The following is a 13,584-nucleotide window of genomic DNA, read 5'->3' on the forward strand; positions in this document are numbered from 1 at the left end:
TCACACTGAATGTGTAAATTGCTTTCAGCAGAATGGACATTTGGATTATATTGATTCTTCCAATCCGTGAACATGTCTTCTTCTATTTCTTTCTTTAATGTCTTGTAATTCTCATTGTAGAAATATTTAATATCCTTAGTTAAATTTAGTCCAAGATATTTGATTATTTTTGTAGCTATTGTGAATGGGATTGATCTTAGAAGTTGTTTCTCAGCCGTGGCATTGTCTGTGTATTGATTTTATATCCCGTCTGGGCTTCTCTTCATGAATTTCCCATGGCTCTATCTCTGCTGTGTATCTTTTCCCCTTATAACTATTTTACTTGGCATGACTCGGATCATTCTGTTGCTATTCCACCATCTTGGGACCTCCCATCTCACTGCCTCTTGTTTGAGGAAACTGGATAGGCTGTTAAACATATTGTTGTGGTACTTGTACATTTAGTTACATGTAAAGAGATTTTGTTCCAAGGAAATCAACACATTTTTCAATGACACTGAAATCACCTAAAGTTAAATTTCCAAATGTTTTTCATTTTTACACACAGTTAAAATGAAGAAAGGAGTAATGTTATAGGTCTGACTTCAAAGATTCCTCTAGTTTTTATCTCCCTGCCCCTATGGGTGGAAAAAACTGCATTTCAATACCTTTTCCTGGGTAGGAGAAGAATAGCAATGGGGTCAATGATCTGTCTTAGTGAAAATGATGTCAAATGACCTGGCTTCATGGGAAATCAGAGAGTCCTATTATGCAAAAGTTGAAATATATGATTCAAAAAAGTGAGTTGGACATGAATGAACACAGGGAAAATCTGGAATAGATAGTTTTGCTTGATAATCAACATCCATAATTTCATGTGTTAAAGCAGAGACTATCAGGGCAATGATAACAAGGATTTCTGCACTGATTGTTATAAATGGCTATTTGAATTTGAAAATTTTATGATTTTTAAGATTTTCCTATGTTCAAAAAATGTGAATTCCATAGCTAAGATTGAAGTTTCCTATTAGTTCCCATCACTGGGAACTGTCTTAAAGTTATTAGCAAAAAATAAGAATCTTCCCCAAGGAAGAGCTGTAAAAGCAAAGTGAACAGTTTTACTTGTTGGCACTTAGTTTGTAAAGTATTTATCCTGTATGTAGTTCAAAAATTTTATATGTATAAATATTCCACAAGTATACTCATACATTTCAATAATGCTATCAAATGCATAATTGACGTGATTATAGCTAGAAAATCTTGTAAGGAAAGTTAGGGAATTATATATATATGCATGTATATATATATATATTAAAATGTTCATAATTCCATACCTGAATCTATCTTAGAATATTTATAATAAATGTTTATAATAAACATTATAGAAATGTTTATAATAAACACTAACAAAAGTATTCAAATTATAAAAATAATGCAATGGACAACCTGAGATAAATATTTGATAAAATATTGTTTGGCCATTAATATTACCTTTGCCATATTAATATTTTATCCTTTCAATTTTGTATATAAAGTGGAAGCCATTTAAAAATTATGCAAAGAATAGCATTTGTTGAAAACAAGGGCTCTATTCCCTTAACTAATGGAATTCTATAATTTCTTCCCTTGTTTCTCTCCCAGAACAAGAGATAGCTCCTTCTACTTGAAAAAAACTCAATCAGTAGCACCTAGCCAGAAATACAAATTGAGTACATGTGAGTGTATAAGGGTCTTCAATATGTTTGTGGACAAATGGCATAAAAGACACATTTATTTTTGCATAAAAAATTATTGCACGCATTTTTTCAATAATATGAAATTTCCATGAACTGTTTGAAGACCTCTTATATTATGTATAAAGCCCTGACATACACATTAAGAAATCAGAAAGTAAGTACAGAGTCTCAACTCTCAAGTCTCTTACAGAAGCAAGCAAGAGCTAGGACTCAAGCTGTCCAAGGAAGTCAAGTGGTAGCCTGTGACTGATAGGGAGTGCTCCCAGGACTCAGGGGATGGGACTCTCTCCTGTAATGCCCCAAGAAGCATTGACAATGAACAGAGAGTAGGGAACATACCTGTTAGATTCCATGTCAACTAAGTATGTTTTTCAGGAGAAAAACCTAAGGAAACAGAATCTTCATAAAGAATTAACAAGCCATGATTATTCCCACAGGAGCCTGTGTGGTCCGAGATGCCACTGGGAGCATGAATGACACCATCATTTCTGGGATAAACTGCAATGGGTCAGCAGCCTGTGGGTTGGGCTATGACTTCTCAAGATGCCGACATGAACCATGTCAGTATGGGCTGATGAACAATTTCCAGGTTCGAACTGAAAAAAATATTTATTGCTATGGTTTTCATTTTTAGAATACCATGTATAAACAAACTCCTGAATCTGCAGCTAATTGATTATTGGTTGATTTGAACTGAACAGGGAACCATTTGTATAGGAGAGGAGGAACCATATAGGCATCATATGACAGTAAATACAGTTGTTTCACTTGGTATGAGTGGAGGGTAGACGGGGACAACAGGCACTTGTGCGAAGTGTATCACCAAGGCGAGCTCACCACTTGATTTTACGTGTCTTTCAAAATTTCATGGTGGAAAGAGAAGCTTTAGATTAGTCAGCACTAATGGTAGCTTGTGTGGTAGCCCTGGCATGCCTGGAAGATAAGGACAAGCGAGAAATAGTGAGTGGCAGAGAGGGAAGGCATCAGGAAAGTTGGAAAAACTGTAGGACTAGAAATATATTAATTTGTGTGACTGGTGAGCAGAGGGAGAAGTAAATTTGTCATGAAGGCTTCATTCATCTATCTTAACAACCAACAAAGAGAAATTAACTTGGCTGAAGTCGTTATTCCAAAATAGGATTTAAATTGATAGAATTTCATCATGTCTCAGATCTAAAATTATGTTTAATGAGCATAGAAAAAAACACAGGTTTGAAAAGCCTCTATGTGCAGGAAAAAGAAAGGCTAATGTCTTTTAAAAGACTGGTAAACAGATGAGCCCCTCCCCAAACCTTATTAAAGTACAGTCATCTATCTGCTCGATACAATTTCCCATCATCAAAGAAACATATGACCACAGGGAAAAGAAGAGGGAAATGTCAAAATCCTTGAAATCATTTCCTTCTTTATTCTTTCCACTATTTTCTGGATATATTGTGATGAGCATTTATAATTTAATAAACAATGGAAAAAGATAGGGGCAAGCATTCTGGTGCAGCAGTTCAAGCTGCTGCTTGGGACACATGTACCTAATGCAAGAAGAAGGGTTCAAGTCCTGGTTACTCTGCTTCTGATCCAGCTTCCTGCTAAAGCACATCCTGGGAGGCAGTGGTGATGGCTCTAGTACTTTGGTCCCTGCCACCCACATGGGAGACCCTCATGGAATTCCAGGCTTCTGGCTTCAGTCTGGCCCAGCTCCCAGCTGTTATTGGCATTTGGGGAGTGAATCAGTGTTTAGAAGATCTCTCAGGCCAGCGCCACAGCTCACTTGGCTAATCCTCCACCTGCGGCACCGGCACACCGGTTGAGGTGCCAGATTCTGTCCCAGTTGCTCCTCCTCCATTCCAGCTCTCTGCTGTGGCCTGGGAAGGCAGTGGAGGATGGCCTAAGTGCTTGGGCCCTGCACCCGCATGGGAGACCAGGAGAAGCACCTGGATCCTGGCTTCGGATTGGTGCAGCACGCCGGCCATAGCAGCCACTTGGGAGGTGAACCAACGGCAAAAGGAAGACCTTTCTCTCTGTCTCTCTTTCTCACTGTCTAGCTCTGCCTGTCAAAAAAAAAAATCTCTCTTTTTCTCTCTAAAACAATATGAAAATAAATACATAAAATTTTGAAAAGATCATTCTATTTTAAACAATTTTTTTTAATTTTAATTTTTTTTGACAGGCAGAGTGGATAGTGAGAGAGAGAGAGACAGAGAGAAAGGTCTTCCTTTTTGCTGTTGGTTCACCCTCCAATGGCCGCTGCGGCTGGCGCATCTCGCTGATCTGATGGCAGGAGCCAGGTGCCTCTCCTGGTCTCCCATGCGGGTGCAGGGCCCAAGGACTTGGGCCATCCTCCACTGCCTTCCCGGGCCATAGCAGAGAGCTGGCCTGGAAGAGGGGCAACCGGGATAGAATCCGGCGCCCCAACCGGGACTAGAACCCGGTGTGCCGGCGCTGCAAGGTGGAGGATTAGCCTGTTAAGCCACGGCGCCGGCCAAGATCATTCTATTTTGAAAAAGTAAATATAAAGAATGAAGCAGGGGGAAAAAATCTGACCAGAAACAATTTTTTCATAGAACAGACCCCAAATCACAGAACGTGGAAAAGGAAGCATGTACATAACATTGCTGGTTTTTATTTTTAGCTGCCTATTGAAGGGATCTTTTTACCTGAACCTGCTTCTTCCAGGTCATGAGCATGGTGTCAGGGTTTGGCCCTCTCATCACTGCTGGAATCTTTTCGGCAACTCTGTCCTCTGCCCTGGCCTCCCTCGTCAGCGCACCCAAAGTGTTCCAGGTAATACAGGCACAGAGCCGGTGCTCCTCCCCACTGCTGTTTCCACTGAATGGGGATCAAGCTGAAATATTCATTCTCGCCGGCAATCATTTTCCATCATTTTCTGAAATTGTTAATGTTTGCATCTGGCCCAAGCGCTGTGTCTGCCACATAGTCAAGATCGATTCAAATAATATAAAGAATGATAAACTGCAGTGTTAACTTGTGCCTCATATTGTGTACCACTTAATCTTCCCCCAAGTCTTCTTGTTTGAATCACCTAGAGAAAATGACTGTGCATAGATATAAATGACAAATTTCTCCTCTTCTTTTCCATTAGGCTCTGTGCAAGGACAACATCTACAAAGCCCTGCAATTCTTTGCAAAGGGATATGGGAAAAACAATGAACCCCTGAGAGGATATATTCTCACTTTCGTTATAGCCATGGCATTTATTCTTATTGGTTTGTAGTTTTCTTGTTCTTACTGAAAGCCAAATCATTCTGATTACTCATGGGGTTTTTCTTTTTCTTTGAGAAATTACCTACTATATGTTAAAATCCCATTTGGGAATATTAGAATCTGTCTAAGAAGGAAATGAGAAATCTTTATGTGTAGAACGCTTTGAGGAACTTGAGGTGGACTTAGAACTTTAATCTGATCTTTGGATCTGAATATTGGAAACTCATCCAACCTAGTGCAACTGAATTCTGATCTGCCTAATATATTGGGTCCCAGAGTCTCCTCAAGCTGCCATGTCTACTGGCCAAACAGTAGAATTGAATTGTCTATGTTAGAAAATGTGGCATATCCAAAGCTAAGAGCCAGGAGCTTCTTCCAGGTATCCCACATGGGTACGGGGGCCCAAGGACTCGGACCATCCTCTGCTGCTTTACCAGGTGCATTAGCAGAGAGCTGGATTGGAAGTGGAGCAGCCAGGACTCAAACCAGTGCCCATATGGAACGCCAGCACTGCAGGTGGTGGCTTAACCCACTAAGCCAGAGCGCTGACCCCTAAAATCACTCTTGTAAATTGGTACGGATTAGCTCTATGTACAACTTCTATGGGAACTGTGCCTGCCTGTTTCCTTGTAGTTATCTATGTTATAGAATCACACCCAGCTGCACTTGCATGTGCATCTCTGATGCTGATAGATGTCTGACCTTCAGAGAGGATGCCTCTACATTTTTTCCTGTATCACACAGAAAACAATCCAGCTGGGATTAAATCATACTGGATATTCCACTACAGAGATGAAAGTACTTTTGGAAGCCTTGAGAGGTAGAATTCCTTGTAAATGACTAACAAGAATCCTGAATGTCTAGGAATGTAGTGGGTATATGCAGAAGTTACCAATTTGGAGTTTCTGATGCACAGATATCCAACTATTTCGTCACCCTGCAGAGCCTTTTGATTGTAGACATAGCAGATAAAGAGCACATGCTACAGGGCCTCCAGAATCTCTACAGGAGAGTTGATTGTATGTCCAGCCCCTAAACCTTCTAAGCAACTCCCACTTGACTTTCTTACAGGCAGAGGTCTTGATGATCTGTTTTTTGATTGGTAGGTTCTCTTGCTTCTTCTCTTGTGGAAACTCTGGCAGCCCCCAAAAAAATCACTAGCTTCTTAAACTTTGACAGATGCGAGCTGTGTTTTCAATTTCCAAATAAAGTCAAGCTTCCAGGCAGGAACAGCTGTTCAGCCCCTGCTCTCATCACTCATCAGTACATGTTCAATTCTGCCCCTTTTTACAGCGGAGCTGAACACCATTGCTCCCATCATCTCCAACTTTTTCCTGGCCTCTTATGCGCTTATTAATTTCTCCTGCTTCCATGCCTCTTATGCCAAATCTCCAGGTAAGTTTTCATATCAAAACTAAAATAAGTCTAAGCAAACAGTGAGTTTGTCTCAATAAAATAAGTCAGTGAAAAGTGTTCAATCTGTGTTTATGTGTTTTCTTATATCCTAGTGGGCAGTGTAATCCACTTTATTTTGGTGAGTTGGGGTATGACTTCTGAAATAGAAAAAGAATCATTTGAGCAATGGCCTTTTTGACCAACCGTAAAGTCAATTTTCTCCTGTGGCAATAAATTATTCATTGCAAGAGAAACCACATTTATTTCAGCAGTAGAAAAACACCACTATTTATTTCCAGGGTGAAAGTGACCACAGAAGTGGAATAAATGTGTATATTTGAAACTTCCTTACTATCAATTTGCTTCCTGCCCATGGTGCACAAGAGAAGGATGAGTAGTTCCAATAATTACCTGCTGAGAGCAAGCAATGCAGATTCACGTGGGGCCCCATCACATTGATGCCCCTGGCATCAGTGTACTCCTTGGACCACAGTTTAAAGTCATTCAAAATTTCAGACCAAAGAACCTCCTCCCGTCTAGTCACTCCTCATCTCTTCCTTGCTTCCATTGGCCAACAGAGTTTCTTCTGCTTTTCTGCCAGATTTGAGACTTGTCATTATCAATCCTCAAAATTTTCTTCACTACAAGGCATTTTATTTGGGGTATCAACACATTTCTACTCTTTCAGAGCCTGCCATGATTTTCAGCCTCCTTTGGAAAACCTGTTGTCAGTAAGACAAAATAGAGATGGAAGGGGAACCTCTATCTACTAGATGCGAGGCTACAGAAGATAACCAAGGACTTTCACTTCTGTTTTGTTGTGTAACCCTATGCGTGTTGTGGCCATCCTCCAAAAGCAAAGTGAAGTAACATGAGTAGTCTTTTAATCATGGCAAGTTCACATAATGAAAAAAAAAAAAACTAGGCATGTTTTTAAAAAAATTGTTGCATCAAAATAAACATAATTTAATGCCACTTTTTCCCCAAAATGTGTTGAAGTCCCCTCCTAGTGGCAGACTGAGAAAAAAGTAAAAAGAAGAAAGGGAAGGGGGAGATACAAAACCATATAGGTGAAACCCAAAACTTTCTCTCTCTCTCTCACTCTCTCTCTCTCTCTCACACACACACACACACACACACTTCTCTGAAGAAAGTCAGACTCAGAAAAAAAAATATTAAGGATATTTCCTGTGATGTTCTTACAGTGCTATTTCCATCTTGTGGCCATTTAGGAAATTGCTCCTGGGGACTTTTAAAACTGTTGTGATTTGGCAACCAACAATTAAAATGTCCTTGACCCACACCTCAAATGTGCCCTCCTAATCAGGATTTCCCCATCCTGACCATACTGTCTCTCAACTTCCTTCCTTTCAGGGTCTGATGGAACACAAAAACCCCCTACACATGCAGGAATTATGAAAAGTAATGCATGCTATATTAATGCACTGAGTTGAAGATGCCATTGCTACAAGCATTTTTCCTCTTTTCCCATAGATCACTATTTTCTTGGGATAATGAAAAGCTGCCAAAATGTCAAACAGAATGGCCCTTGATGACTGCTCTGTCTTCCCCATGGGAACAGGACGCTCACTGTTCTAACCTCTTTTTGGACCACCAAGAAGTTCCTCTTTCCCCTCTTTTCTCCTTTTCATTCCTTATGGCATTAGATGCTTAAGGGTTGGTAGTTTGGGAAGACAATCATTTGGCATGCAGGAAGTATGGAGGGATCATGAGTGGTCACAAGTAGGAGGATGTTAGACTCTTAACATTGTCTAAATTTCAAAGCATCCTATATGGTATAGCCACCACTTTGATAAACAAGGGAACCAAGACTATGGAAAAAGTCACAGGGTTAGGAAAATGACTTTAAAATTTTGATTCTTTTTAACAGGAAAAAAAGAATCTTGCCTGCTTTCCTTCTGTACCTTTTTTTTTAAATTTCAGGATGGAGACCCGCATATGGAATTTACAACATGTGGGTATCTCTTTTTGGAGCTGTTCTGTGCTGTGCAGTCATGTTTGTCATCAACTGGTGGGCAGCTGTCATCACCTATGTCATTGAGTTCTTCCTCTATATCTATGTGACTTATAAGAAGCCAGGTAAGATAAGGACTGTATAGGACAGAATTTCCAAATCTCTTTTTACCCATTCATTAAACATTTGTTGGGCAACTTTTATGTGCATAGGTGTGTCATAGATGTTAATAATATAAGAATAATAATAGTTAACCCTTTTGAGCACCTAGTACATGCCATGAGTTCATTCAATCCTCACAATAATGCCATATGTTAAGTAATGCTAGTCCCACTTTACAGATGAATAAACTGGGGTTCAAAGTGTTGACCACTTGCCACAATGATGTGATAGAACTGACATCTTAACCAGAGGTGTATGATGAAACCCCATAAGCTTTCCAAGGCATCACCTTCTGCCTCTAATATCCTGGTAAATGAGATACAGTTCCTGTCCTCAAGGAGTTTACAGCCACAAACTTAGGGAATTAATCATAATGCAATACAACAGGTAGCATAAGAAGAGTAATACCAAAATACTGAGAAAAGAGGGATGATTAACTTTGACCAGAGTCATCCAAGGAAACATTCCCAGTTTATGGCTTGTGTTTCCATGATTAGGTTCTCAGTAAGCACTTAATAAATATTTATTGAGTGAACACTTAACCTAGGCTTTTTTTTTTTTAAAAAAAGATTGATTTATTTATTTTGAGAGGCAGAGATGCAGAGAGAGAGAGAGAGAGAGAGAATCTTCCATCCACTGGTTCACTCCCTAGATGGCTGCATTGGCCAGCACTGGGCCAGGCTGAAGCCAAGAGCCAGGAGCTTAATCTGGGTCTCCTACATGGGTAGCAGGGGCCCAAACACTTGGGCCATCTTCAGCTACTTTTCCCAGTCATTAACAGGGAGATGGATTGGAAGTGGAGCAGCTGGAACATAAACTGGTGCCCTTAAGGGATATCACCATCCTAGGCAGTGGCTTTATCTGCTACACCACAATGCTAGCCTTGACAAATGTAAGTAATCCTGTAACCACCACCATGGTCAAGACATGAAATAGCTTCACCACCCAAAAGTTCCCTGACATTCCTACATAGTCAATCTCTTTCCTCCCAACTTAGCCCCTGGCAACTGCTTTTCTGACTTTTATCTATAGGTTTGACTTTTCTAGAATATCATACAAATAGAATCATATAGTGTATGGCCTTTGAGTGTGCCATCATTCATTTAGCATATGTTTTTACATTCATCCATGTTGTTTTCTGTATAGTCTGTTCTTTTGTATTCTTAAGTAGTATTATTCTGTTGAATGAATATATCACAAATTTGTTTTCAAAAACCAGTTGATGAAAATCTGGATTATTTCCTCTTTATAGTGATTATATATAAAGCTGCTATAACTAGTCATGCACAGGATTTTGTTTTTTTGTTTATTTTGAGTACATATATAAGAGTGATATTCCAGTTTATACAGCAAGTATATACTTGTAACTTTATAAGAAACTGCCAAATTATTCTCTGTTGTAGTAATGGAACTCCTACCAGCAATGAATGAGTGCTGGTTGCTCCACAGCCTTGTCAACATGTAGAATTATCCATTGATATTTTGAAAACCATTCTAATAGATATGTAGTCCCATCTCATTGTGGTTTAATTTGCATTTCCCCATGCTTTTGAACATCATATCTGTCATCAAAGTATCTTCTTTATTCAGGTATTTAAATATTTCCTCATTTTTTTTTTTTTTAGTTGTTCTTTGAATTGTGTGGATCTTTAGTAGAGAACTCTTTGTGAGAGTTCTTTATATATTCTGGATGTAAATTCTTTAGCAGTATGTGTTTTGCAAATATTTTCTCCAGGTTTGTGGCTTCTCTTTGTATTTTCTTTATAGTTTGTTTTGAAGAATAGAAGTTCCTAATTTATTAATTTACATTGAGTATAATTTATCTTTTTTTCTCTTATGATTTAGAATTTTGTATATGATCTAAGATATCCTTCTATGTGTCACTGGGAAACATATTTGAATTTGTTGTCCATTTGGGGTTAATTTTTGTATATGGTGTATAATACATGGTTCAAGATTAATTTAAATCATACAAGTATCCAGCTGAATGGTAGGGTTTTCACTCTCCTTTAATCTCTGGTGAATAGTACATAATCAGTACTAATATTTTCTTTTTTTAAGGTTTATTTATTTATTTGAAAATAAAGTTACACAGAGAGAAAAGGAGAGGCAGAAAGAGAGAGGTCTTCCATCCACTGGTTCACTCCCCAATTGGCTGCAATGGCCATAGCTGCTCTGATCCAAAGCCAGGAGCCGGGAGCTTCTTCTGGGTCTTCCAAGTGGGTGCAGGGGCCCAAGGACCTGGGCCACCTTCTACTGCTTTCCCAGGCCATAGCAGAGAGCTGGATTAGAAGTAGAGCAGCCAAGACTTGAACTGGCACCCATATGGGATGCTGGGACTGCAGGCAGCGGCTTTACCTGCTATGCCACAGCGCCGGCCCCTAATATTTTCTTTATTTCCAGAAAATAATTTTCAAACCCCTTCCTTCACTCTCCAGAGCAAGGCTAGGGAGAACAGTTCCTGTCTGTCATCTGGGGTGGAACTGTGTGTTCCTATCAGGGACTTCTCATAAAACTTAAAGAGGGCCAGGGCTGGGGCTGGTAAAGCCACCACCTGCAGTGCCGGCATCCCATATGGCCACTGCATCTAGTCCTGGCTGCTCCACTTCCGATCCAGCTTTCTGCTATGGCCTGGGAAAGCAGTCAAAGATGGCCCAAGCCCTTGGGCCCTTGCACCCGCGTAGGAGACCCGGAAGAAGTTCCTGACTCCTGGCTTCAGACTGGCACAGCTCCAGCTGTTGTGGCCAGTTGGGAAGTGAACCAGTGGATAAAAGATCTCTCTCTCTCTCTCTGCCTCTCCTCTCTCTCTGTGTAACTCCAACTTTCAAATAAATAAATACATCTTAAAAAAAAAAGCTTAGAGGACCTATTCAATATTTAATTTGTAAAGAAAACCTAAAATAATAAATGATAGTGCTGACCTCCCTTATTATAAGGTTAGATTCTAAAAAAAAAATTATAAATATAGATTCTAAAAAAAGTTAAATTATATTCTTGATAAGAAAGCTCCACCCTCTTTGTGGACATCTAGAACTAAAAATTCCTGAGCTATTCAGTTTTACTGTTCAAAATCTAAAGATCATGGCACACTGTGTATATGGAAATACCTCTTTTCTTTTTGACTTAAGAATTTGTGAAGATCGCTTGAACTTAACTCAGATGCTGACCATTTTCTCACATCCCTCTGGCTATAGTGTGCCTCTTCCACCAAGCAAGGGTTTCTGGAACTGCAACTTTAGAGGAGCCCCAGCTGAAAGGAAGTCTGTCTACTAAAGATCCACACAGTTCAAAGAACAACAAAATGCTCTTTCTAGGAAATATTACATTATATTTTCTCTAATTGGGGCATTTATCACTGCCGGCATAGCCCAGGAAAATTATAGAAGGGAACGGTTTGTAGAAGTTATTCATGATATACAGGTGAAAGGTCAATGCTTTTTATACCAATTTTCTCCTTCGTCCACAGATGTAAACTGGGGCTCCTCCACACAGGCCCTTTCCTACGTTAGTGCTTTAGACAATGCCCTAGAATTAACCACAGTGGAAGATCATGTGAAAAATTTCAGGTAAAATTAGTTTCTCAGGCATCCTGATGTTGCACATTAGAAGTTTCTTTCCTGTATGGGAGATGAGAGCACAAAAGTAGTAATAAGCTTTATAGGTATATTGTAAAAATGAGCAGTCATGTAAAACTGCTGTTTTCATGACCACACTTCCTGTATGTGAGTGCTTCTCTCCTTCCACTCTGAGCAATGCTCACCTTAAACCATAGCCCCTCGTAGGACCAGGTGTTACCTTCCATGTATAGAGATAGAGAGGTGACCCAAGTGATGTGATTTCAGAGAGATGTCACCAGATACACACATGTTAATCACTGGAATCATGTCTATTAACCTTAAGGCTTTACAGCTTACCAGATTTTTAAGAGAAGTAACTTGTTTTTAGCTCTTCCCTTATTATCTCTTATTTTGAATGGAACCTCAAATCACAAGCTTACTAGGACGATAAAACAAAGAAGCATGAAAGTACTGGTCAGAGAAGAAAAGGTTGTATTCAGATTTGGGATAGGGTGGTGTCCAGAGAGGGTGGGAGAGGGAACACAAGACTACCTTTCCCTTACTTCAGATTCTGTTGTGAGTAATTACATTTAGAATACAAAGACAGCAAGATGGACAAGCAGGGTGATTCGAGAATTCTGGTGGGAAACCCAGGAAATAATTAGGGAAGAGGTTGTCCCACCTGTCAAGCCTTCTGTATCCGCCATCTACATTGGGTTAATTCTGGGTACACAAGCTTTTTGTGATGTCCAATTCTCACATCCACCTTTTCTCCACTTCCAGACCCCAGTGCATTGTCTTAACAGGTGGACCCATGACCAGACCTGCTCTCTTGGACATTACATATGCCTTTACCAAGAACAGTGGCCTTTGCATCTGCTGTGAAGTCTTTGTGGTAAGAGCCACTTCATCCAAGGGAACTGCTTTTTTTCCTTCCTGCTCACTTTGGTTTATTTTAAGTGAGCAGAGAAGATTCATGAAGAAAACAAGCAAATGGCAAAAGAGTTTGAGCAAAAGACTTCTTCTTTGATTCATACAATAAGGACTAGCAAATGCCCACGATCTTGAATTTAAGTGGGTGGATGAAATGTATTTCCGATTTCATAGGAGACCAACTTAAAGTGATAAATATTCCAAATGATGGCCTTTGAATCAAGAAAAACAGACTGACTCAGAAATAAAATAAAAGCATTGGGCTGCTAATGGTCCACAGTAACATAAAAGGATAGAATAAGCCAGATTAAGCATTATTATGGAGATTAATCGATGATGAGAGAAGCAGACAAAAAGGCCCTAAGTTATAGCACATAGAATTTAGATTAAATATTTGTATAAACCTGATAGCACTAGAAATATCTAGGGAATTAAACCAACTTTTCTATGTCTTTGGTAAAGCTAGAGCTGAACGAATTCCTTCTTGTTCAGGAAATATATTGTAGACTAATAATACTTTATTGATGGTTTTTCTAGGAAATATTACAAGTAGGTGCTAAAAATTTACGTATAATTATTAACCAATTTCTTAAGTGGAGAGAAAACATAAAAGTTAAGTAAAATA

General features: G+C 39.4%; 1 protein-coding gene and 1 long non-coding RNA gene across 8 annotated transcripts in view; one reads left to right on the plus strand and one right to left on the minus strand.

Annotated features, from left to right (window-relative positions):
* The window catches only part of LOC133770147 (uncharacterized), a 122,845-nt gene that overhangs the window by 40,256 nt on the left and 69,005 nt on the right, over positions 1-13,584 (minus strand). The gene's annotated exons all lie outside the window — the stretch shown is intronic.
* The window catches only part of SLC12A1 (solute carrier family 12 member 1), a 96,270-nt gene that overhangs the window by 38,297 nt on the left and 44,389 nt on the right, over positions 1-13,584 (plus strand). For all 3 annotated transcript variants that reach the window (XM_062205856.1, XM_062205854.1, XM_062205855.1), the window contains exons 10-16: positions 2,153-2,304; positions 4,389-4,496; positions 4,816-4,939; positions 6,231-6,332; positions 8,277-8,432; positions 11,936-12,035; positions 12,810-12,921. In XM_062205856.1, coding sequence (XP_062061840.1) covers positions 2,153-2,304; positions 4,389-4,496; positions 4,816-4,939; positions 6,231-6,332; positions 8,277-8,432; positions 11,936-12,035; positions 12,810-12,921 — 854 coding nt within the window. The remainder of the gene's footprint in view (positions 1-2,152; positions 2,305-4,388; positions 4,497-4,815; positions 4,940-6,230; positions 6,333-8,276; positions 8,433-11,935; positions 12,036-12,809; positions 12,922-13,584) is intronic.

This window comes from Lepus europaeus, chromosome 11 (assembly GCF_033115175.1).
Source record: "Lepus europaeus isolate LE1 chromosome 11, mLepTim1.pri, whole genome shotgun sequence".
NCBI lineage: Eukaryota > Metazoa > Chordata > Mammalia > Lagomorpha > Leporidae > Lepus > Lepus europaeus.